This window comes from Parasteatoda tepidariorum, chromosome 10 (assembly GCF_043381705.1).
Source record: "Parasteatoda tepidariorum isolate YZ-2023 chromosome 10, CAS_Ptep_4.0, whole genome shotgun sequence".
Taxonomy (NCBI): domain Eukaryota; kingdom Metazoa; phylum Arthropoda; class Arachnida; order Araneae; family Theridiidae; genus Parasteatoda; species Parasteatoda tepidariorum.
This window is the reverse complement of record NC_092213.1, coordinates 9,560,457-9,587,551: the sequence shown is the minus strand read 5'-3', so window position 1 is coordinate 9,587,551 and position 27,095 is coordinate 9,560,457. Positions and strand designations below refer to the sequence as shown.

At 32.9% G+C, this 27,095-nt stretch overlaps 1 protein-coding gene across 1 annotated transcript in view; it reads left to right on the top strand.

Moving 5' to 3' along the window:
- LOC107457216 (zinc finger protein Gfi-1b-like) overlaps positions 1-27,095 on the top strand; it is a 103,551-nt gene that overhangs the window by 64,638 nt on the left and 11,818 nt on the right. Inside the window, exon 3 of the mRNA XM_043047809.2 lies at positions 3,479-4,216. Coding sequence (XP_042903743.1) covers positions 3,479-4,216 — 738 coding nt within the window. The remainder of the gene's footprint in view (positions 1-3,478; positions 4,217-27,095) is intronic.

The following is a 27,095-nucleotide window of genomic DNA, read 5'->3' as shown; positions in this document are numbered from 1 at the left end:
GCTTAGCCCCCTTGTGAAAAGATATAAAGTTTTGTGGCGTAACTACCACTATAAATATTAAATACCAATTCACTAGTATATAAGACATGTTAACTTGATTCTATCTTAAGGTACCTTTTGATAGATGAAGGTTGACATAGTCTAAACTTAAATCCCCACATTGGTGACCCGGACGTGATCTGAACTCGGTAACATGATGGATGGTCTACATTAAACAGTTTATTTGCTTAAAAATGAAAAATGTTCCAATAAAAGGAGGAAAATGAACAAAAATGCTATAAAAAATTTAAAAAAATATAATTAGCAAAATTTATATAAATAAATTTAAAAAAAGCATGAGGTACCTTTTGATAGATGAAGGTTGACATAATCTAAACTTAAATACCCACAGTTTTAAACGTACCAGATCTAAATGTTATGAATTTAAAGGTCATGATTTTATATTTTACTTACTTATTGCTTTATGAAGAGCTAGAATTTCATGCAGTACATGAAAAGTCAAGTTTAATTCTCTCCTCAGATAAATTAAATTGTAAAATAACAATCCAAATTTTGATTATGAATTTTTGAAATTTATGTCATTTTTTTTGTTTTAATTTTTTTTTAACTGCTAAGAATTATATAAATTTCATATTCCTGCTGGTTTGGCGCTAGCGATATTTGTTGGCGTTATGAGCATGGTCGCCAACTCAATAGTGACAGCAACCCCACAGATAGACTATGTTCTGACAAGAGCGCTTGTGAGTGCTCTATTGAAAAGCATGACAAAAGGGCGACATAGCATAACGAACAGGTTATTTGCACCTTTTCCAGAATGATCGGTTTTCTGAAACACCCCCACTTCCCACAAGATCAGACGACAGAAGTGCCAACGATAGCGGGAAATGGAAAAAAAATAGCAGCTGATGCTTTATTTATTTGTTTGAAGATTTTGGAAAATAGGTTTTTCTTTTGAATCTTTCGAATGATTGTAGATTATGTACAAGATTTCAATGAATATCACATAGAAAAGAATGAAAAAGAATCCAGAAACGTGCAGGGCAGAAATTACTATGAAATATAACCTTTTTAAAATAAACTATACAAGAAAAATTGTCTAGATTAATATGAATAGACTGCGGTAGATTTCATCTCATCTACTGCGATATCATAACCGGCTTTCCTACATATTCAGGATTGCTTTCTGGATTTCAAATAATGTCACGCGAAAAAGATTTAAAAATTTTCAAAAAATAAGTCAAAAATTATAATTTTAAATAAAGTTAATAATTTTAAATGAAGTCATTAAATCAGTAAACTGAAAATCAACCAAATTTCAATCATCAAAGAATAACCTGAAAGTATTTTTTATGGTATTTTGAGTTACTTTTTGGTAATTCTTGAAACAAAGCTAGTTTTAGATTTTTGTTTTTGTCTCCTCTTGGGAATTAACGGTACTGATAAAAAGAAATTGATGAATTTTTTATGAAGAAATGTAAGTCAAATGTAAAAATATTTTTAATAATTTTATTTTTTCATTTCCTGTTTCATTAAATGTCAAAAATTTTTGTACTTTATTGTGCATTCAAATTACATAATCTAAAGTACTGCTCCCTAAACCCCGATCCACGGGGTTTAGGGAGCAGTACTTTATCAAATAGCAGTTCATGGATCAAATAGTACCAAGGAATATTAAATTATTTCCAATTTATTTACACTGTAGTGTATTTCTCTCAGGTTTGTGCGAATTTCTATGGACAAAGGTTAACTGTGATCTGAGATAAAATTAAAACTGCGTTAAAATCACCTCTCGTACCTATACCACGCATATAACTGCATTTCGTTTTGAAGACATGCTTACCCAAGACAAAATTTTTGATGGTCTCCCACTGATGGGCCAACATAATCTTGATGGAAACCATCAATAATTACATAATATTTTTTATGGTAACCAACATAAGTAACCATCACCTCAACGTAGGAATTCGAGCTGATTTATGATGGCATGGTCCAACATAAGAATAGCAACTTGTTCATGTTGAAGCGTCAGAAATTTCCATCATAGTTTCTTAGAAATAATATGTTGGAATGATTATGATTAACCATCATCCCAATGTAAGAATTCGGACTTATTTATGATGGTCCAGCATAAAAATAGCAACTTGTTTTGATGGTATATTCCTGAGAAACAACAAGAATTCCCATTAAACCATTAGAGAAATAGATAGTTTGAGCCATCATGCGTTGCTGATCCATGAGAATCAAACTTCTCGTGATGGTTAACCGCCATAGTATTAAAGTAGAATTTTCCCTCATGGAATGATGGAAGTTTGTTGGCATATCAAAAACCATGAGCGAATAATGGAAAATGTTGGAAGATGGTGACCATTAAAGGATGTTGGACCACCATGAATTGCACTGAAACCAAAATAAATCATCAAAATGTTTTGATGGGACCATCAAGAATTTTTACTTGGGTAAACACAATTAAATTAAAATTATTAAATCAAAACTATGTAAAATATGAACAATGAACAACCCCCCCCCCCCTTAGNCCTTTTTGTTTGTTTTTTTGGTGTATGCTCACGGAGAAAATAAATTCTGGTTGGATAATGACATTTGTAATGAAAAAAATATAATAAAAAAACATAATAAGACCAAAATATACGGCTTTTAATCCATTCATTTGGTAATTTTTCCATTCATATTACAACGGCTTAGCAAAAATTCTGTTTCAAAATTATATTTCATATTATTACTAATTTAGTCCAAAATACGAAACTGAAAAGTGAATTTAACCAAATAAGTGATTTTTATGCCATACTTATCATAATAAAATTACCAAGTGTTACCTCATTTACCAAATTTTATCTCATACAAACCATATTTTATAGGTAATTTATCAAAATCATTACCAAAGCGTTCCGGTAAAAATTACCAATCTTTTGGTGCCTCTATAGAGGCAGAAACACGATAAATTTTACTATATTTTGGTAGTTTTGACCATACTTGTTTTCTTAGTGCATACTCAGTGCCAATCAATCTAAATTTAAAAATGGTTGCAGTGATTTTTGCATCTGCTTTTATTTTTCTGGACTAAATATTCTCAGCATATTACAAGATTTCTTTTGCAAACATAATAAATTCTCATATTAAAGGCAACATTTTTACAAAGTTAAATTTTTTTAAGAAAGAAAAATAATAAATTTAATGTATGCATTTATATTTGATTGTATGTATTTATATTTTCCATTTTCGTAGGAGTCACAATTTTATAATTTTCATGTTTAAAGCTATTTATAAAAATGATTTTTAGCAATTTTTTTTTGTTTGAAGTGTTAATTTCATTCTCGTTCATAAGTGCAAATTCATTTTAAATTAATTAGAATAATTACTAAACGTGTTCATTTTATTTTATAATTTTATATAGATAACAACTTCATATATAGTAATAATTCATTTTAAATAACAAGCAAAATGTATTTATTTCGTATTATAGCTGCTCTTTCTGGAGACGCACCCTCTTCATGGGAAGCCTGCAATTCCGACAAAGATGTCCGATCTTCGATGACACCTCTGGCCATCGGAGAATTCAAGCCTCTGAGTTTGACCACTTGGCCTACAGACTTACGAGTGAGGCCAGTCCCGGTGTCAAGCTGCCACGGAGCGGTCAACTTGTTTCGACAGTCCCAAAGTCCACCCAAGTCAACTGCTGATGGAAGCAGTCCAAGACTGTTGGGGGCGGTGTCGACAGCACACGCGGACACTCCACCCTCATCATTGTTCCGACCCACCTTCACTGGACTGTCTTGCTTTGGTCTGTCTCTGTACAGTTTTGGACAGCACGTGGACAAGACGTCCTTATCAAGCCCAGACGGCGTGTTAAAGGCTTCCCCTACCGGAGATGTTTACTCGTGTGTGAAATGTGACAAGATGTTCAGCACACCCCACGGACTTGAAGTGCATGCGAGGAGGTCACACAGTGGAAAGAGACCATTTGCCTGCGAACTCTGTAATAAGACCTTCGGTCACGAGGTCAGCCTGAGTCAGCATAGGGCCATCCACACAGCGGAGAGAACTTTTGAGTGCAAACAGTGTGGTAAATCTTTTAAGAGGTCCTCCACATTGTCTACACACCTACTAATCCATTCTGATACGAGACCTTATCCCTGCCAATACTGTGGGAAGAGGTTCCACCAGAAGTCCGACATGAAGAAGCACACATATATACACACCGGTGAGTTTAATTCATTTAAATTGAATTAACTTTTTTTTAAAAAGAAACTAGAATAACCTTATAAAATGGTGCAGAATTCGATAAGAGATGGAATATATAGCTCAATTAAGTCAATGATACAATTAGTCCCTTTTCCTGTTGAAGTTGTTTGTTTCCGTTTGCTCACTGGACACAACTATTTACGAATATTGTTATGTCGATTTGGTGTCAAGGATTCTCCTTGCCACCAGGGCGATATGGATGGCGAGCACTTCAAGAACTGCCCCGTTGTCTTCAAGTTTTTTAATAATAACTTTATGAACGCCAACTTTTATTTTCACTTGTATGCTTCCCCATTATGCTACAGAAAGGTTCAGGATTTAAAAAAAATTCAATTGTGATAGCTGAATGGTTAAGACTCCGAACTATTTTGAATTACTAGGGATCGATCTCCGGTGATATTCAGAACTTTACTTAACTTCTGATCCACGGGTACTAACTAATCCGGGAAGTAAATTCGGGAAGTGGGCAATGCTGACCACGTTTCGGCTGAAATGACCAACCCTGATTTCCTCATAACAGGCAGTTATGGAATGCTTTTTTAATTTTTGTAATTATCAAAATCAATATGAGGAGCCGACTACTTTTAATTGCAAAAATGGTAGAGTTTATGGTTGTTTTTCACCTTCCTTTCGTTTGGTTATTAATATCAATCACACTAGAGATGACATTGACCAGTCAACTAAGCAATAAGATACCTGCAAGTGACGTAGTGTTTGTATCTCGATCTTGATTGGTTGATCGTGACATTTGAACGTGGCATTTATTTACGTTAGCAACTGTTCTTATCATTCTATTTCGAGCAAGTCAAGTCTTTCAAGATTCAATTCTGTTAAGTATACGTAATAATTCTTAAGCAATAAGTCTTAAGTACATTCTATATTCTTTCACAAATATTTCAATTTATTTACTACATATTTACTACATTTGCTACATACTTAGCACAAAGACAGGTTCGAAGCTATGTAGAACCTAACTTTTTATGCACTGAAGTGGCCAGATGCACGAAATAAAAATATATCACCGTTACAATAAAATACATAAACAAATAATAAATCTAAGTTAAGTTTTTACTTAGGCAGAAGTGAAAGAATTATATTTCAATAAATTCCATGTGCGATAGGGCGCTGTATTTTAATCAATTTCATATTAATGAACATTTTGTTATAAACAATCAGTTGGTGTTGACGTCATAGTGCGGGTATCTGTGACTTTCTTCTAATTAGAGTGCAAATACCCAATTCATGATGTAAAACTGAATATAAGGCAGCTTTTCTGTTTTGATAGTTATTTCGTTTTTAAACAGCTATTTTACTTCAAATCTCGTGCAAAGAACGAAAAAATTGACAGACACATCAAGACCATATACCAAAAAATACTTACAAACTTTGCATAAAACGAAACAAACTTAGCACTGAATACAAATTACATGCTAAACAGACTCTTACTTTTTCATTGACGACTCACATCTGTTGAGATAATCTGGCTTTTGTAATATCTAACCATAAAAATGCTTGAAAAGCTGGCTCTTGTCAAAACCGCTTTAAAAAGACCCAACCTTTCAAGCAATACTTTTCTGATAAATTCCACAAGTTGTAAAATTCGAACAATATATAAATGTTAATTACTTTATAAAAAATCTGCACATTGTTAGAAATATCGACTCATATAAGTTTTTTCGATATTTTGCTTTCGTTAAAACAACGAACCAAATTAAATATTGAAGTCGCCGTTCAATATTTACATACAAATTCAAAGCTGTATATTCGAATCAAAAATATTATTTAGAATTTAGCCCATTTTAGAGCTAGCTCAGAAATTTTATGACAAGTGGTATTATTTTCATTGAAATATGCTTAAATTACAATCATTGAAACACAAATATAGTTTCGTACTCTAAAAATAATATTTTATTTAAGAAATGAAATAAATAGATTTGGCCGGGATAGCCAGATTGGTAGGGCGTTGAGCTTATTTCAAAAGGTCGTGAGTTCGATCCTCGCCGGCTAAAATCTCACAGAACAGTAAATGGTGACTGAGACATATAAGATCTGTCGGTTCTCACAGTAGTTCTAGTACTCATAACAAATCAATATCTCTGGGGATACTGAAATGGCGATTGATTCTCTGGTTTAGGTCAAAATTACAATCTCTGAATGAATGGACTTATGAAAGGGTCCGCTCTTTAAAACGGGCTATGACGTGTGTATGTAGTTGAAGACGAATTCTCGGCCATAGCTGGCCCCACTGAAAAACAAGAAACATACCCTATGCCTTAAACTCGTTTGCTTTCACCAAACAGTCTTGCTGGTTAATTGGCAAGGGACATTGGTAGCAACAACAAAATACAATTGTGCATATATATGTCATTAGCCAAACCAATGGACAGATGATTTAGTTGAACACTAGATTTTCTATGACATTTGTCTTATTTTAATTATATTTAAAGAGATCACAACTTTAATCCATCATAAAAGAACGTAGTTAATCTCAGAAGCGTTTAAATGCGTACAAAAAATTGAGCAACAGATTTTCCAGGTGAAATTTTAAACTGGCAGACGAAACAACTTTTACAAAGCACTCGATTCACATAGACAATTTTTAAAATATGTAAATACGGTCATGAGAGAAAAATAATATATCTGTTACTGTGAATGACCGAAATTGTTGGTGACTTCCGATGAATGTTGACAATCACGTAGTCGCTTTGATTAATATCCGAAATGTGTACTAAGTATAGTTAAGTGCCACTGCTCGGTATGCTTTTGCTTGATATGCTCTATATCAATGTTTTTCAAAGTTCAGTGCCTCTGCCCGGTATGCCCTACATTAATGTTTCTTTTAAGGTCTAGTGCCACTGCCCAGTATACATTTAACCGGGACTCCGAACACTGATGTTTCTCCTAATCTATCCTCAGCAGATATCTAAAATTTCGAAAAAATAAAATAATATAAGCGAGCAAATTAATATCAAATCGGATGTAACAAATATTTCGAACATTCACCAAAGCGGCAATGTGATTGTTGTTTTGGTGAAAGTCGACAGTCTCTTGATTTCGGTCATACACAGTAACATACCTATATGAAAACAATGTGTTAATTATAACGAAATATTCACTGTAACATGAAAACAATGTGTTAATTATAACGAAATATTCACTGTAACATGAANTGTCCCACTATACTTTACCCAAATTGTCACCACAATACCTATATGAAAACAATGAGTTAATTATATCGAAAAATCAATAACCAAGTTTCGACAGATGGCAAAAAAAAGACATATTTCATAAAAAAAATCAGTGCCTTGTCTACAGTATCAACTGATTTAATTGTTTTCGTTGAAAAAAAATCTTTCTCTTCCATCCAGCATCTAAGGATAAGTCTGCAAATGACGAACCAATTCTAGTCTACGTGACTTGACATCTTGGAGTGGCAGACCAACATAGACAGACTCCCAATACAAATCTTTGTGTGCGTACCGGAATTATAATACCACTTAGCTCTTGCCTAAATGTTTACATGTGTACTGAAAAGCTCAGCAGGAAGTGCACTTGATAACGAACATCTACAGAATTCAATCAGGCTTCCCACAACTCCCCCCTACCCTTGACTGCGAAACCTCAAATCATAATCAATCCAGTCATCCAACCCTCCATAAGGGGGTGGGCGGACCTAAGGTTTTCCTTTTGAAGCTTAAAGTATTGCGGTTACGATCTTGTCCCAGAAAATTAGGAAATATCCTCGCTCCACGCTTCGAAATGAATTAGTTTGGCGGATACGAGAGTATGCAACCCCCCTCACACCCCCTTTTGCCACAAAGATCAAAACCTTTCGTGGCGGGAAAAGGATGGTCCATGTTTTGATTGCTTCCACTATTAGTAAAGTAAGCAACAAAAGCCTTTCCATCATATTTGGACTTCCAATTACAAGGGATTTCCTGGGCTCGTGATTTTAACTCAATCTTTTTTCCTTTTCCCCGTTCGTCTCTCTTTTTCCTTTTTTCGTTGACTACCACTATTATTATTTATCCTTTTCTCGGTGTATTATATATATATACTTGGTAATCAAACTAAACCTCCCATAGTTGAAGTTCAGTTTCCTCGCAGATTGCAAAAACCTTTTTTTCCTCGGGAGAAAGCAAGGACGGATAAAGTATTACTTTTTCCTAATAAAATTAGATGCGGCAATTTGCGAACGGCTGGAGAATTAAACTACATCTCCCTTTACTCCCACGCCACCCCCCTTAACCCCCACACCCCCACCTCTTTATCCCCGGACCCATAATATCACCTGGGGGGATAGAGGAAACTATTCATAGATCGACGACGGTGCAAAATGGTAATTGAATTACTTTTCTAGGAATAACAATCTGTTCACCCTCGTGGGGGATTATAAAAACAAGGAATCCTAAGAGGAGAGGAGCGCTCCTCTCCATCACATCCTGCTCTTGCGCCTCTCTTGGATGCTGTGGGTCCATTTTTCCACGGTGCTTGATTCCTGGGTGCTTTTTACGCGTCTGCTAATCACCGAAGCTTTAAAAATGGGGGTGGAAGCAATTCATTCCTTTTTCATTTTCTTTCTTTTCATTTCGAACCTTTTTTTTCTCTTTCTCTTCCTTATCGCCTTGTAATAAGTGTTGAAGTTTTAAATTTTCTTACCAGGGAGAATTTTTTTTTCTCAGTCTTTTTAATGTAATTTTTATTTTCAGAGGACGGGTGTCCGTTTTTGCGATGGCGGTGTAAGAAAATTTCTTCTTCTTTTTTTCCCTTTTTATTGTCGCCAAATCTTAAGATTGATTACACGAATAATTCGGCTAGACGAGTTGTGTTTTTAAGAATTGATCATAATTTTTTTCTTCCCTTTTTTGTTAAAGACGGGTATTTTAGCAATCTCATCTCGCTTTAAATAATTCATTTCCTAACAACACAGAGAGAATTGATTAGAATTATTAATTATGAGCTGAATTTTATTTATAAATGACGTTGAACAGCAGACCCCAATTCTGGTTTTACGAATGTTCAACTCCGTAACCTTGTAACTTCGAACACAATCCAGAAGACAAGGGAACTCCTAGATCAAGCATTGGGGCAAAATTCCCTTCGTAGAAAACTTTCTGATGGAACTAACCCTGATTTGTATTACAAGAAGAAGAAAACCACGAAAACCTTCCACAGCTAGCTCAACGGCAAGGAAATTCTAACCCATGATCCATCCAACTCTAAGGATATTTTATAACAACACTGTGGTCAGCACTGTTCGGAAACAACTAGCCACCGATGAGATTCAAACCTGAATCACCTCATGGGGAGGCGAACGCTCTTTCCCCTGAGTCACTGCTGCTCCAGAAACTGAATTTAGAATAATAGAAATACTTATTAAAATATCTTGGAACCATCAATACTACTAACAATGATTTGACCGTCAAGATAAGCTACAGACTTGCCATGTCAAATAAATGCTATCTTTTCCTAAAGCACCAACTGAAATCTCGATTTTTAAGTTTAAAAACAAACACTAACATCTATAAAACACAAATCCGACCTATTCTGCTTTATGGGAGTGGAAACTGTGCCGTGACTATGCGACATGAAAATTAATTATTGACCTATGAACGGAAAATGTTGCCGCTGTTGTTACTTTTGTCACTTGCCAATCAAGCAAATTTTTAAGGCAGAGGGTGCGTTTCTTGTTTTTTGAGTGGTACCAACTATGACTAAAAATACGAATTTAGTCACACACACACACGCTACAGCCCGTTTTTCAGGGAGGACCCATTCATACTCCATTCATCCACAGATCGTAATTTTGACCTGAACCAGAGAAGAATCAATCTTCAATTCAGAGGTTTGATTTGCTATACGCATTTGGAGGACTTTGTGGAATGACAGATTTTACGTGCACCAGTCACCACTCCAAGAATCTTCGGCAGGTGGTATTTGAATTCACGAAGTCCAACGTCAAACTAACTAGACTATCCCAACCCTCTGGATAATCTTAAAAAAATATTTGGTGTAGTCCTCTATGAATAATAGTGGAGATCCTTGTTTACCTTTTTTGCTTACGGCAGGTGCAATAAGTGGACAGAAATGACAAGCTTCATCAGGATAAGCACCGCAAGCAAAAGATTAAATTTGAAATTTACCGAAATGTAAAAGCAATCTGATATTGTTAAAGTCATAGATGCAATAGACTACAATGGCTGGAATATCTATTTCGATCTGATAATTCAAATGCAGTAAAAAGGCTCACTTTCACTAATACCATGAGAAACAGAAAACAAGAAAAACCACCAATTAGATGGCTTGACTCGGTGGAGAACTTACTTAAAGTAAATATGGGTATTTGAAAAGCTGCTTGGGACGACTTTGGCTTGCAACTGGCTGTAGTGCATTACAAGCGGACGAATATATAGTAATTTCAATATTCCATAAAAATTTCTGACCTATTAAAAAACCACAGTATGTATATATAATTATTTTGTAAGCATACATAATTATACATATAAAAACATAAACAAACAGACGACTTCAATAGCTCTTCTTATACTTAATCAGGTTATAAAGAGTTGTTAATTTTTGCAACTGTTTTGATGCTTTTATTGTATTTATTCTGGAAACAACAAAATGTTTAATTTTTTTTAACTGATTGCTTTTATTGAGTGATTAAGAGTTGTTAAGTTACACAGTATTTAGAATTTTTTTTGGAACTAAATACACTAAAAATGGAAGGAAATATTTAGGAAAATCAATTCCCCCCCCCCACATTTTGAGCTTTATATATATTTTAGAATTGATACAGCATAGACTGGTGTGTGTAAAGTTTTGACTGCTTTTATATTTTTACTAGTTGAGTACCCGTTATGCGTACTGCATAAGAAAAAAGTAAATAATCAATAAATCGGTATTATTCGACACCACGAAGTCACGCCTTAAAATTGAAAGATGTATACCGACAATTAATTAAGCTGAAATAATTTCCAAATTTGTTAACATATTTATTATTATTGGTTGCCTTTTTCGGTGATGGTTTCCTGACCATTATCGTGACCTTTTTCGGTGACTTTTTTAGAAGTTTATCCCATTTAAGTAATGACTAACTGCATTCAATATCATTTGGCATGATGTTATTGCTCGAGGATAGCTATTGATAGCCAAATATTAAGCCAATTAAGACATTTCCTCCGGTTCAATCACTTTCGGGGGGCATAAGAAGTATTAAAAATATACTTAATTAATATATACTAATATATACTAAATATACTAATAAAAATTCTGCGTCAAATTGTTAATCGAAAACGTAAAATCAGAACTAGCATAAAACAGACCATTATTTTAAGCGAGATAGTGTATGCGGTATCAAAATAAAACTTTATCCTGAGTTTATAATCTTTAAATTGCGGTTATTTTTTATAATTATTATTAGAAAAGTATTCAAACGGCAATAAAAAATTTTAAACAATCTCAGACGCTTTTAATAAAAATCAAATACCTTAAAAATGTTGCTATTTGGAATATCTAAGTAAAATTATAGACAGATAACAATTTAAATAATGGACCAGAAAAATTTGTAGGACCCCATCACATACTTTTAAAGTTTGACAGACAGCAAATTATTCTTTAAAATGAAGTTCATTTACGCACTCAATATGGATGAAGCTTTCATTTCCTTCATCGACGCATCACGGCAGACGCGAAATTAATTACGCGAAAATCACAATTCATGCCAATAAAGAAAAATAAAACAAAATGATAAGACTACAGAGGAATTTCGGTAAAGTATTATGAACCGTTAAGGGTATGACTTTTGATGACTGATAAAATGGCAAATTCAAGTGCACATTCGGTGGGAGAGAGAGAGAAGAAGAAGAATATCTTATGAGGGAGGGGGGGGGGATGAAAGGCGTCCTTTGTTCGTCGTCAGGTAATGAATGTTTAAGGACAATGTGCCACTTCCGTGTTGGAAGCAACTAAATCTCTTCTAGGCGAAACACCGCAATCTGGCCAACTCCGCACTAAAATGGTCTGAGTCAAAGTCTGCACTGGAAAAATTTTGAACATTTTTGATTTTCTAAATTGTATTGAAAAGATACACGTAGTTTTTTTTTTTTTGATTTTCTAAGGGATATTGAAAAGATACACGAAGTGTTTTGTATTTTCTAAATAGCATTAAAAATATACACGTAGTTTTTTTTTTTTTAGATTTTCTAATTAGTATTGAAAAGATACAAGTAGTTTTTGGTTCCATTTTTTTTTTGGCTTGAAGTTTGCTTCAACAAAAAAAAAATTCTGTAACTTTAAAGGAGATTCCGGAATATTTTATTTTATTTTACTATTTTTTTTTGGTTTTTATTTTTTGCTTTTTATATTTTAATCTCATACGAAATTGTCCACAAAATTTTGATTCATCAAAAAGCTAACATTTATTTTAAAAAACGAAATTTTTAATTTTTGAGGTGACGGAATTTATGTTCTATTTTTTATTGAATCTGAATAAAACTATCCATGTTTTAATTTGACTTCGTTACTTGTTATTTACTTTTTTTATATTTTGAAAATTAAAATTCCACAGTTTTCATTATTATTTTTAAAATATTGTTCATCAAGGCCTAAAATAAGTTTTTGAAATTCTTGCAGATAAATTGATCTAAAAAACAAGTCTATGTAATACATCTAAATTAATTTTATTCCGCATTTCCGCTGTTATATTTTGTTGTGTTTCGAAGAGACGCGTCATTATTTAATTAGACAAAGAAAATTTTAATATATATATATNATATATATATATATACAAAAATTGCAAAAAAAACTAATTCTTATTTTGCTTTTTGATTAAAATGAATACACATTTTTTAACATTTGAAAGATAATTAACTTTCTTGAATTATTTGGTACAAATCTAAATATTTTAAAAGATTTTTTTGTGTTTTGGTTCTTTTAAACAATTTTAAAAATTCTAAAACTTTTTTTTTTCATTAGTGTCTAAAATTAAGCTGCATGTGAACAAAGTAGTATGATTTCTAAACAATTTTATAACACATTTAGTAAAAATTTTTATGACACATTAAGTAAACAATTAACAACACATTTAGTAAACAATTTAATGTACATTGTATTTGTTATTTTATTCATTTACATAAAAGGCATGTAGACGATGGAATATGATTATTAAACAATTTTATTACACATTTAGTAAACAATTTTATGACACATTTAGTAAACGATTTATCACACATTAGCAAGTAATTTTACGACACATTTAGTAAATAATTTATGACACATTTAGTAAAACATTTTATGACACATTGATTAAACAATTTTATAAGGCATTTAGTAAATAATTTATGTCGCATTCAATAAGCAATTTTCTGACACATTTAGTAGACAATTTACGGCAGAATTAGAAAACATTTTTATGACGCATTTAGTCAAAAATTTTATAACACATTAAAAGCGAGTTTTGAGTTTTTTTCTTCGTTTCCATAAACACTTTGTCAAATATACTGTGTATATTATCATATTTATTTTTTTTCTATAATCTATTACTTAGTTCCAGTTGTATAAGTGAGTAACAATCAAAGTTTATTTCTCTTAGCATGTCTTCTTATTGCGTTACTATGTCTAAGTTTTGTATATATACATGTTTAACAATTATGATATTATGACCTATTAAGACAAGTACAACGCTTATTACTCTATTTAATAGCTCTCCCCTGATGATAAATACTTCTTATCCGATAATAAATAACTAGTTGAATACCTGTTCTTCGTACTGAGTAAAGACTAGATATTTCTATATACTATTAAGTCATACACAAAACTTAGGGGCATTTACCAACATAATCGATATAAGCTAAAATAATTCCATTTTGTTCTATTTATTATAATTTGTTTCCCTTCTCGGTGAATTTATGTAATTAGATTAAGCGATACACGTTTTTTTAGAAGCTCAATCCGTCAAAATAACGATTAATTATGATCAGTATCATATGGCATGATGCTATTCGTGGTACATTGTACTGATACCACAGTTAAGGAATTTTCTCCAGTACTTATACCAAATAATTTTCAATTTGTTAATTTCTTATTTTCAAGTATTTTTTTATTAAATTTTTTATTAAGTTTTCTGAGCTATTTTCTGGGATTGAAACAAATTTTTCTATCATGTGATTTTAAACGCTGCTTTTACTCAACTTTATGTTGGAAAAAATTCTTTTATAAAATATTGCCAAAACAACTTACTTGGTGATGCACGGAAAAGATGTTGTAAGGAATTAAATCTATCAATTTTCATAAAACAGTGAAATAACTAATGAATAATAATTACTTGAGGTGCTAATATTTTTAAAGCTTTTAACATCTGAATAAGTTTGTAAAATGCATCAATGAAATGCTTATCAGTATTTCAGGAAGCTGATAAACTTTTGAGGCTGTAATAAGGTTTTAAATAGTTTAGCATTATTCAGAATTAGTTTTTGTCAGACAAACCTGAGATTTAAAGCAATCTTAAAAACTAATTATCCTAAAAACAGAAATATGTCATTTAAATAAATACTATATGATCAGTCTTAGATATTTTTCGGTTGTGATAGCTGAAAGCTGGCTTACGACAGAGAATTGAAACAATGGGAAAAGTACCGTATCAAATTACAGTATTTATACCGTAATTTGGAATAAATGGATTTTTGCACCGGCATCATCCGTAAATTCCATTTTACCGGCAATTTAGTAAAAGTAGTTGAGGCCATAGGTGTAGTACCAAAATGTCTGATATACTTCGTGGTTTAGTACCGTTGGATTTTACGGATGATGCAGCACTTAAAGTTCTGGTACTTTGGAATCGGCACGTTGGGTGCATCCTCCATAAAATCCATCTTATCGTAAAACCCGTTTTTACCGTAAAATATTATACCTTAATTTTTACAGTAATATTTATTTAATGAAAGTGTTTCAGCAATTGTGCGGTAATTATTCGTGCTAAAATAGCGGTATTTCAAATATTTTGCTCCGTAACATGTTACAGTAAAAATGGATATTACAGTAAACAGTATCGGTACTTTTTATTGTAATTTGATCCAGAATTTTTTTACAGTGTACCCCGATGTTCAAACAAATTTGATGCAATTGAAAACAGGTTTTAATTTACAGTGCCGGCAGCTATCGAATTTGTAGGCCCCTGTGGTGGAAGAATTTCATTGCCTATTTCCGGAAATTAGAGAATGTTCGAATATTCCATTCCTCACACCATTCTTATCCGAATTGAGAGAAGGTGTTGCGGCCGTTGCTTTTGCAAGGGAGAATAACACCAGTTCTCCGCGGGACTCTCAAGAGGAGGGAAGATGAGAGAAGAGGATCTTGAGGATGAAGATGGGGATGTGGGGGATGTTGGAAATGCAAGTGAGAGGGGTGGGGTGATGACTAGGATGGCGCCAGGCTACCAATAACGGGGTTCCCATTTTTCACCTCGTTTTCACGCAAAGTATGGATGGTAGAGCTTTCGAAAGTGCGTCATACTGCATCCCCGAGGGTTGAGTGGGTGGGTGGAGATGCTTCTCGGACAAGATAAATGGCGGACCAAATTGAATTTGCGGAGAACAATGCGCTTTGCTCAAATCATTGCGGGCGCGATGCCTTTTGGAAAACTCTCTTCTTCTTCTTCTTCAAGTTCCACCCCCCCCCTCCTTCAATAAGTAGTGAGTGGCCTAGGATGGGATTTCATACGAGAAACCATTCTGGGGATTTTTCGATGTCGAAAAAGGGATCTTTCCCCTGTTGAGTCTAGGACACAGTTTTTAGATCATACTTGTTAAATGAGCTGATTACAGTTTTTTAGATCTCCTAGAACGAATCACTTGAGAAGATTACAGTTTTTAGATCTTTTAAAAGAATCTTTCAGGAGAAATCACTTTGTTAAATGATTTGGTTAATGTTTCTGGATCATTTAGGACAAATCAATTGTTAAATGTGCTGAGTATAGTTTTTTGACTTTTTTGAACGAATCATTTACTAAATGGACTGATTACAGTTTTTAAATCTTTTAGAACGAATCAACTGCTATGTAAGGTGATTAAAATTTTCAGATCTCTTAGGATGAATCAATTGTAATGTAGGTTGATTACAGATTTTAGATCTTGTTGAATGAATCTCTTTTTAAATAAGCCGAATATAGTTTTTAGATCTTTCAGAACAAATCGTTTGTTAAATGAGTTGAGTACAGATTTAAGCTTTCTTAGAAATAATCACTTGCTTAATGAGCTGATTACAGTTTACAGAAATGTTCGAACGAATCACTCATTAAATGAACTGATTACATAAACAATTTAGGACAAAACACTTGTTAAGTGAGCTGATTACAATTTTAGATCTTTAAGGACAAATCTTTTGTTAAGTAAACTGATTACAATGTTCAGATCTTTTAGGGCAAATCACTTGTTAAATGATCTAGCTCGAGTACAGCTTTAAGCTCTTTGAGGAAGAAAAACTTGTTTTATTAGGTGATTATAGTTTTTAGATCTTTCACGACGAATCACTTGTTAAGTGAGCTGATTAATAATTTTAGATGTTTTAAGGCGAATCACTTGTTTAGTGAACTGGTTACAGTTTTTGGATCTTTTATGATGAATGAATTGCTAAATGAGCTTACAGTTTTTAAATCTTTTAGGGCAAATCACTTGCTAAATGAGCTGCTTATACTTTTTAGGCCTTCTAGGACTAATCATTCGTTAAGTGAGCTGATTAAAGTGTTTAGATCCATTAGAAGGGATCTATTGTTAAATGAGTTAATTTTTAGGACAAATGACTAGAAGGTTTTTAGATTTTTTAGAAAGAATGGTTTGTTGAATGATCTTACAGTTTTCAAATCTTTTAGTGTGAATCAATTACTAAATGATTTGATTGCAGTTTTTAGGTTTTCAGGACAAATCAATTATTAAATGAGATGACGTTGAAAAATCAGTGTTAGTTTTTGCATCTACGACGCATTATTAATTTATCTGCTGTATTGAAATCACAGTTTTTATATCTTCTAATACGAATCACGCGCTAAATGAGCCCATTTTTGCTTTGCTGAATTAGGGCAACAGTTTTAATATCTTCCGAGGCAAATCACTGAATAAGAAGATTTTTTCCTAGCTGGGTTATAGTTTTAAAGCATCTAAAACGGGACACTTACTAAATGAATTAATATTTCCCTTGTAGTGTTGAGGACGCACATTTCAGATATTTTAAAAAGAATATCTAATTTTTCTACCGTTAAGATCAACAAATTTAATATCTACCGAGATGTATCACTGATTGTCCTGACTGCAACAACTTTTTAGACGAACACTAATTTCAATGCTAGTTTGAGAACTCAGATTTCATATTTTCTGGAACGAATTACTTCTTAAATGAGCTGATTTTTCTCCTGGAGAATATGTCATAGATTTAAGACGTTCCATAAAAAAGAATCATTTTTTATTAAATCAGCTCAGCTATTAAAAATGATAAAGTTTAAGTACGTGCATTTGAGAAAAAGTTCATTAAAAGCAGGAAAACGATAAAGTGGTACAGAATATTTAAGCTCACTTCCATCTCATTTGAATCTCTTAAGGAGTGGGATTGCTGATTATTTTCTCCGTTTACGGAGAGAAAAAAAACTCTTTTAAAAGATAATTTCATAATCGTCATTTTCCTCATAATATGGACAGTAGTTTGCAGTAGGGAAATTAGGGTTCCAGTAATTTTGGTAAGAAGCAGAAGAATATATATATATATGCAGGTATATATACTGTATATATATATATATATATATATATATATACACAAATTAACATGCAAAACATGAATAAAATAAAAATATAAAACTAAATGGTAGAGAAACAAGAATGGTATAAGCAAATAGTCGTTGTCAAGACACATCTNTATATATATATACACCTGTCAACTTTTAGTCCTTTCGAGGATGATTTTCCCCAGTGGTAGTAAAATGGAATTTGAATTACAATTTTAGGCAGAAACATACATTGTATTTTGAATACGCGTATGCGGACTACCACGATAGTATTACATATTGATATATATGCTGAATTATTTTAGAAATAGTGATGGTAAAAAGATTATAAATTAAGTTTATAAATGCTAGGAATATATAAAAAGCATACATTTTACTTCCACTTTATAGATAGAAATAAAATTTTACGCCAAATGCTTAAAAGTTGGCAGGTATGATATAAATTATTTACAAATTGTTCGACGTACAATGAGATTTTATGTAAAGGATTTAGGCTATTATATTAGTCAAAACACAATTTTTGTAGTTAATTTTATTTGAATATAAATAAACTGTATTTAGTATTACTTGGCATAATGCTAATGCTCACCACAAATCCATGACAGTCAAAATTTGCCACTATCAATTAATTCTTTTCAGTTCATATCCATTTCGAGCCGACCGGCCTATGTAGGGGCCAGGGAACTGGCCTTACATCAGAAAGGTTCTGGGTTCGAATCCCGGGCAAGGCATGGGTGTTCTTTCATTCTCTGTACTACTTACTGTGGGAGCAACGTTGACCCACTTAATATGGTGCCCCATAAAGAGTGGTCAACAAATCTGTCCTTCAGATGCCTGCATGACGAAAAGGTCATTCTCCAGGTGGGCATTGGAAAAAAAAATATCCATTTCGAGACTCTTATTTCGGTATTTAAGTTTTGGCACAGGTTTAATAATTACAAATGTTTCAATATATGGTAATACTTTATTCCCATAGTATATTTGGTGCCTTTAATGTAACACTTCAACATTTGAGCTTTGCTTGAAATACATTTATCAGTGGCAGAAAACTGAAGCCGAATTTTTAAAAAAAAAATGCTTTCGGTTCCCCAAAACAATTAAGTACCTTTTTCCACAAACTTTGTTTTTTTAGTATATAGTTTATTTTTTTTTGTTTTAATCAATACATACTAACAACATTAATTGAACAACATTGGCGTCAATAATGGCATGATGTTTTTTACGGATCCCCTAAATGAATAACTTCATTCCATTCATTTTGCTTTTTCGAGCATAACTTTTTCTATTTTATTTCAATATGCATCTATCACCTAAATTGATTAAGCATCACTTGAGTTGATTTTTTGACTAATTTGAGTTGACTAATTTTGTTTTTCATTACATAAGCTATATTTTTTCCCTTTCAATTATCCTTGATTTTAAATTATTTACTTTTATAGAAACACATTTTAAGCCAATTTCTATGAACAAATTTAACACGTGGCATCATATGGTATTAGAAATGCTAATTTGGTGATGTAGTCCTCCCATGCTTTTACCTCAACATTGTTTATTAAATTTATCAGAAATAGTAAATAAAAAATAATAAATTTTAAAGTATGTCCGATAATTTTTTTTTGATCAAATAGAGCTATAAGGTATCAAATATCACCGTTGTTATTTTTAAGATATTTGATAAAAAAAAATCATCCGTAGTTAAACTCAAACTATGGCTAACGCTTAACCAATCAGAGAATTATTTCACGCTTTCGCTAATCCCGTTCGAACGGTTCGTAGTAGAATAGTTTTTTTTTCCAATGGCAGGCACTGAACATTATTCTTTTGCCTATACTATGCCAGAATTGTTGCTCATTTCGCGTTACCCAGTGGGCACCTGTGAACCAAAGTCACGGAGGCGAGCAACATTGCCCAATCCACACTGCCACAAACCCGTTTATAGGGTGGGCCATATTTACACATCATACACACACACAACAGAGGACAGCACAGAGAGAGAGAGAAACATCCATGCCCAGAGCGGGATTCGAACCCGCAGCCTATGGCTTCGCAGTCAGGCACGCTAACCGCTCGGCCACCTGGCCGGCGTAGTAGAATAGTAGAATGCTCTAATGTCGATGACCCTCTTTCTCGGTACGATGGTTTTGAAATCTATAAAGGACATTCATTCATGTATACGTATACGATATTCATGTATACGATATTCATTCATATATGTATTTTTCAAAATTTCGCATTTTTTTTATTTTAATGGCATATATTTTCTGTACACAGGTTTGTACAAAGCTTAAAAAAGTAAGTATAACTTATTTACTGTTAACAAACGATTAAAAAAATTCGTTGCAGATTAAAGTATATTTATCATAAGACATTGCGTGGTAAGATTATATATCTGCATTTCTTTTCAATAAAAAACATGTCATGAATGACAAATAAATATGACAGGCTAACATTTTTAAATTAGGGATGAAGAAATATTAGTATTTATTCATTTTGTTGGAACAGGCTATAAATTTGTCAATGAAAATACAGTAAATTCTCCCGTATTTTCCTTTTTTATTTGAATATATAAAAAATTAAATATAAATAGAGCCATGGTGCCTTAGGGGATCGAGTGCTTGCCTTCCAATGAGGTGCGCCATGTTCTAATGGCAGCAATGGCTAGTCAATACAAACTACACACCCGACTTGCACCGATCACAGTGCTAACGTAAAATACCCTCAGTGATAGATGGATAGTGAGTTAGAATACCCTTGCCATCGGACTAACCGAAAGAGATTTACATTTTTTTCCTCTCCATGTAAGTCAAAAGCTGGTTAACTCCATCAAAAAGCCATTCACGAAAGTTAACTTGTTCCAATGCTTGATTCAAGAGTTCCCTTGTCTTCTGGGTTAGGTTCAAAATTACAACGGAGTACACATTGATAGTCGTAAACTGAGAATCGGGTCAGCTGCTCGACGCCGGTTATAATAATAATAAATAAATAAAATAGCTAAATTTATTAAAACCGGCGAAATAAGTAAATGCCAAAATATATATGCAAGTAAACAATATCTTTAATTGATTTTTAACTGGTAAGATTCTAAGAAATTTGGATTTCGATGGAGAAAAAAACTAATTAATTTGCGTGTCCAGTGACAATGCAAACACCGCATTTTGATCTGATTATTTCGATGTATATAGATTTCTTTTCTCTATATGTAGAGGTTCCCCAAAAAATCTAAATCCAAAGTCATATTAAAAGCATTGTTTTAGGGGGAGGTGGGCGCAACTAGAAATATATCACATCTCCACAGGATTGAATATCAGGAAAACTATTGGTTGAGTTTTACGTTCCATTCTCTCTACCTATTTCACACACACACAGAAGTGAGAAAGAAAGGCATAAAATCTTGTTCTGATTTCATATGTTCGAGATTAGATTTTGCTTCCACTTTCACCAAAAGATGAATTTTCTTATTCATTTTTTATTTGGCGTTTTATTGCATCTAATAAGACCGGAATTGTTCTGCCCATATTCCTAAATGGATCTATTTTTCCTATGATCAAGTTTTCGAGATTAATAAAACGCAGCCATAAGATTGACTTATGCAAACAAATGATCTAAAGAACATAAAATATAGGTCTTTGCGATTTAATATCGGGGACATAAACTTATTCACTCAAAAATTCCTGGTTATTTTATTGTTCTTTATATAAGTCTTTAAAATCCAATCTCAAATAAAAGCTATTTTATTTATTGTTCTAAAACAGGAGTATAATTATGAATTCAGAATTTGATTCAATCGATTCAATAGAGCGATATAAATTAAACTAGTTTAGTTCAACAATGTCGCAATTGAGCTAAACGAAAGTTTTATAGGCGACAATTTGAAATTTTTCCTTGATCATGATCAGGTGACAATACTGGCTACACCATCACGAATTGGATCAGAGAAGAAAATGGTAACAGTTGTTACTCGGCTTCCGCACCATGCTACCTAACCACCTTACCGAGAATGGACTTTTTGGTCTTTGAAACAGCTAGGAACATTCGTGGATTCAGAACCATCTAAACACAATCAAAGAAATCACAGCCCGGTCGGACATCCAGTCTTTGGGTGGAGGAGTCGTTCCACCGTGCATGTTGTTTAAATTAAACTACCTATGGATAATATTTTCTTTAACAGCTATTTTGTATCCGTTATTCTGTATCTGTTATTTTGTACTTGTTATTTTGCATCTGTTATAGAAATATTATTTTGTCTGTCATAAAATTAACTTGTTCATTCCGAAGCTATTTAACTAAATGGTAGTCAAAAGTATAGTACGATTATATCATTTAAGGATTATTTTTCTTTCTAATGGTTCAATTCAAAATGAAACCAAACAAAATATAAAAAAACATATCTCATTATATAAATATGAGTGTTAAAGATTTGTTTTGCATGGTCCATTACTTAAAGAATGACACAAAATGAAACCATGAAATACGAGTATGGAAAGTGCTCCGACCCATCTCCGAGTTACGCTATGGAATTTAAAATAGGTATAGTTGGATTTCTTATTAAAGTTGCCACATTTTAAAAATAAAGTCATTTTTAAAACAATGACTGGAGCAATGCGATCACTGGAAACAGAAGACTTGAGAAGATAATAAACTTCGGGTGACGGCGTCCCGTCTACCAGTGGTTTTAGATTTATTTGTTAAGTGCGCAAGAAAAGGGCCACCTTGGATAACTTTTGATTTAATGATCGGATCTTCTTGTCCTTGGACTCAATTATAATGGTTCGTTTAATTTTATTAGTGCAGACGAATTTTCTCAATTTTAATTAGTGAAGGCGATATTTTACGTTGCGAAATCAGACACAAAAGTGCACTTTGAAAAAATATAACTTATTTTGGTGGATTCGAATTTCTCACCCTCAAAATATTCGACGCAATCTGAAAAATATGATCATCATAGTTTGATCAGGAGAGCCATCCAAAGTTTGGATCCCTTATTGCTAAATTTATTTTTTGCGTTTTTCACCATTACTCGAGGATTTAATAAGCGAATTAAAACATTTTGCACATAATTATAAAATTCGTTTAACTGATCGTTATCAACGATATGTATTACATGTAAAAATATTTCTTAATAAATGTTTAATTATTTTTTATTATTTTATTTAATGCAAGTCAGCAAAATTTTCAATTGTAAGGTATAAAATGATACAAGAATGTAATTTTAGATGTCAAAATACAATATTTGAGCGAAATTGGACGACTTACTCCTGAGGAATTGTTTTCCAAAAAAGTCGTATAGTCGTTAATAATTCGATTTAAGAACTATTTTACCGATTTTGTTTTAATTTTGTATTTTGCCTTCTTGTAAAAGCTCATTCTTTAAAATGATGTCAAACATTGTATACCATACAGTTTAATAAAACAATAAAATAAAAAAAATGATTATTAAAAAAATATTTTTTGCTCCAGATTATCTTTGAATAATTAAATTTAAGAATTGTGATCAAAAATTTTTCAATTCGTTTAAAAAGTTCTCGAGACATGGTGAAATACGAAAAAAGTGAAATTAACATTAATTGGTCTAAGCTTTGGAACGTTCTTCTTATCAAACTGTAGGGATCATAGTTGTAAGATTGCAGCTACCCCCTACATTTTAGTTGTCAGAAATCTGAATCCGCCAAAAAAGTACTCTTAATCAGCGAAAGTACGTTTTTGCGTCTGGTTTCGTAACTTAAAATATCGTCTCCTGTACAAATTAATGTCCATATTAGAGATCCTCTCCTCGAACCATTAAAAGTGAGTCCTAGAATGTGAAGATCCGATCATTAGATCAAAAGCTATTTAGAGTGATTCGTTTTTCCTTTTGCTCACTGTACTTCAAAGTTCATATCTCTGTGTATCTGTACAAATCACTCTTTTATTAAGACAAATGTAAGAAATTTCTCCCGAGAATTTACTCGAAAAATTCCGCAACGGTCAATTCCGTTTGTTGACATCTCGAAAAATCTGGAAGCATTCAAAGCATAAGATCATAAGATGAAAAGAGGAACGAATTATCTTGTAGCTTACATAGAGATTTAAACTTATTGGATTAAAATGGAAGTTAAAGTAAATGTGCTTAAGTGAGTATTGGGTAAAACACAAGAGGTAAAAGGGAGATTGCGTGATGAACAACCTCACAAGGCCATTTTGAAGTCATATATGCTTTCATATTATCAGGTTTAGACAGTAATATTAATCTGTTTTGATGAGTTCATATGTAGCGCAGTTTTCTCGAAAAAAAGATTATGTCAGTAACTTTTTGATGTTTTTATAAATGAAATTCACAAAAATACCACTTGTTACGTTCCTCTTCCGAGAAATTCATTGAGGAATGTAACCTTCATATGTATCGGAATCACTTTTTACCGTTTCCCCAGCCACCCGTAAAATGCCAGTTGAATCTCAGTTGCTATCTAATAGGTGAAGCGATTCCCATGCATATATGCACACACACTTTTCCAACAGCCTCGCTGGGAGATTTTGTTCTTCAACAATAACCACTTCCACCGGCGCCAGCAATTGGAAATCCTGAATTTTTAATAGAGCTTGCATCCTGGCAGCGTCGCTGATCAAATTTCGAGCTACTTTCGCGGACCCCCCAAATCGGATTTCGCGCCAAAGCAGCTGAGTTGGCCGACCCCAGGAGACGGGCTCCGGGGCCCCCTTCAGAGGGTACCCACAAGAGTCATGAGTCACTGTCAAAGAGCCAAACCACTCCGATATTACTAATAATAATAAACTTCGCTCCCGTCCCCTCTTTTGGATGATGTAGAACGAAGAAAAATGAAACGTCGAATAGATTGGGGGTATATCGTTCCATGAAACATTCTTCCGGAAAAAGACCTGTCAAAAGTGAAAGATTGGAGAGAAGTGTCTTTATTTCCTCCCGATTGTTGCTTTCGTGCATTCTGCTGCTGTTGATCCGGAATTTTTCTGGAAATTTTCTCTCTCTTTGTTTGTATTTCTGTCAAATAATAAAAACGTGTGCATTTCTTCAACAAAGCAAAATCGCAGGCATGTCAGATTACTAACATTTTAAATCACTTGAGAACAAACCTTGACAGTACCCTGAAGAATGATTACGTATGACCTTAGAGCAATGCAAGATTTTCAGGTCTCATACATCATTTTTCTTAATTGCAATATGAAACTAATGAATAGAGATTGACAAGTTGCTATAAAGCGAGAATTATTCTTTATAAAAGGCATAATGAAATATGAAATTTTGTTTGGTATTTTCATAATTTTTTTTTAAAAAAGTTAAATACTTGCTTATTTTTTTATTTAATAACCCAATACATATCTGTTTTGTGGTTACTTATGCTCCTAACCATAAACTTAAGCCAAAAGACAAGAAAGCTTGTGAATCAAACTCTTTGACAGATTCCTTTTCTAACGAAAACTAACACGCATTTACAAGCAAAGAAAACGAAGAAGGCTTCCCTCAGTTTGACCTTTGGTCGGAGGAGCTTGACCTATCATCATTTTACCATTAGAAATATTTTACATTAGATCTACGTGTCAATTGAAAGCATTTGCCGAAACAAATGGTACAGAATAATAGTATTCGCGAGGGACTCACAGTCTAGGTTCTTTTAGGATGACGAAGGATAATTTTTATCAGGTCGAATTTTTATGGATCCTTCCGACTGCTCTGATCACGGTACATTTTCAATGAAATCGACAGCGATCCAATACTATGGAGCACGTTGAAACGTCTAAAATTGTTTGTTAAAGAAGTAAAATCAGTTCAACATTTTGTGCTAATCGGGACAAAATCTCTATCCAATTAAAGTTTTATGAGAACATCGTATTCTGCTGATCCGGGTTGTCAAACGAAGAGATTTCAATACGAATTTTTCTAAATTTGCTTGAAAGCAAAATCTTTTGTTTAGGTGGACTCTGGTCCATCTAAGTAAAATATTTTTCTCCAAATGGTAGACATTAATACAATATTTCGGTTGATTGACTTATTCCTCTAACACAATTTGCTATTAAAAGTATTTTATAATAACTAAAGCTGAAGAAGTTGAAATAATACGCATTACAATTTATGCAGTCAGTATCCTCACTACGGTGGACGAAATAGAAAAGCAGAGTTAAATTGAAAACTCTAAGAAAAGCACCTTGGTAGTATTTATTGACTTTCGGTCCATTTATTCAAAATTTAATAGAATTAAAAAATTTATATATATATATNGTTTTCAAAAGGCTTAATGACGAAAAAGACGAGATGCTTGAACCCATCGTGCTACTGTCCAATACGGTAAAGCATTTGCCCCACAGGCTTTCACTAATCCTCGATAGCATTCTGTTGCACTTTTACCACGGGCAACCTCGATTTTAAGCGACGACAGCTGATCACCCTTTGAAAACATGCTTTAGAGCGATAGAAACGAAACTCTTCACTTTAACGCCACACAACAACTACCCTTCTAAGCGGATCGACTGTATTTTGCACTCTACACATCGACAACAGCGCCACCTCATCGTTCCCACATCCTATTTGCGCATACCCACCCTTCTGTGAGTTTCAAGGTTAAGTTGCCACTATTTAATTTACAACCCTCGTATATATATATATATATAGAGGGAGAGAGAGCTATTTTTCTTATGAAAGTTGTATTAAACTAAATACTTATCATTTTTGATCATATTTTTTAACTTATCAAAAGATTAAGCCCCTGAGAAATTAATATTATTATGAATGATACATTATTTATAACATTATTATTAAAGGAGACTTTCCTAAATCGTACCACTTTTAACAATGAACATATTTTAATAATGAAACAGAGCCATTCAGCTAATTTTATTGCATTTTTTTATAACAATATTTGTGCAGTAAGTACTGAAATTCAATTGCTTTCGCAAGGTAAGCGAGTGGTAGGATTTAAGAAACCGGTTGCTTAACCCATACTACTATCCCTAAATCATAACACTCTTAAAAATATTGTGTATTCATGATAAAGTGAATACATAGATCATGACAATTTATTAACAGCATAATTAGAAATCCAATATTAAATTTTTGAACTAC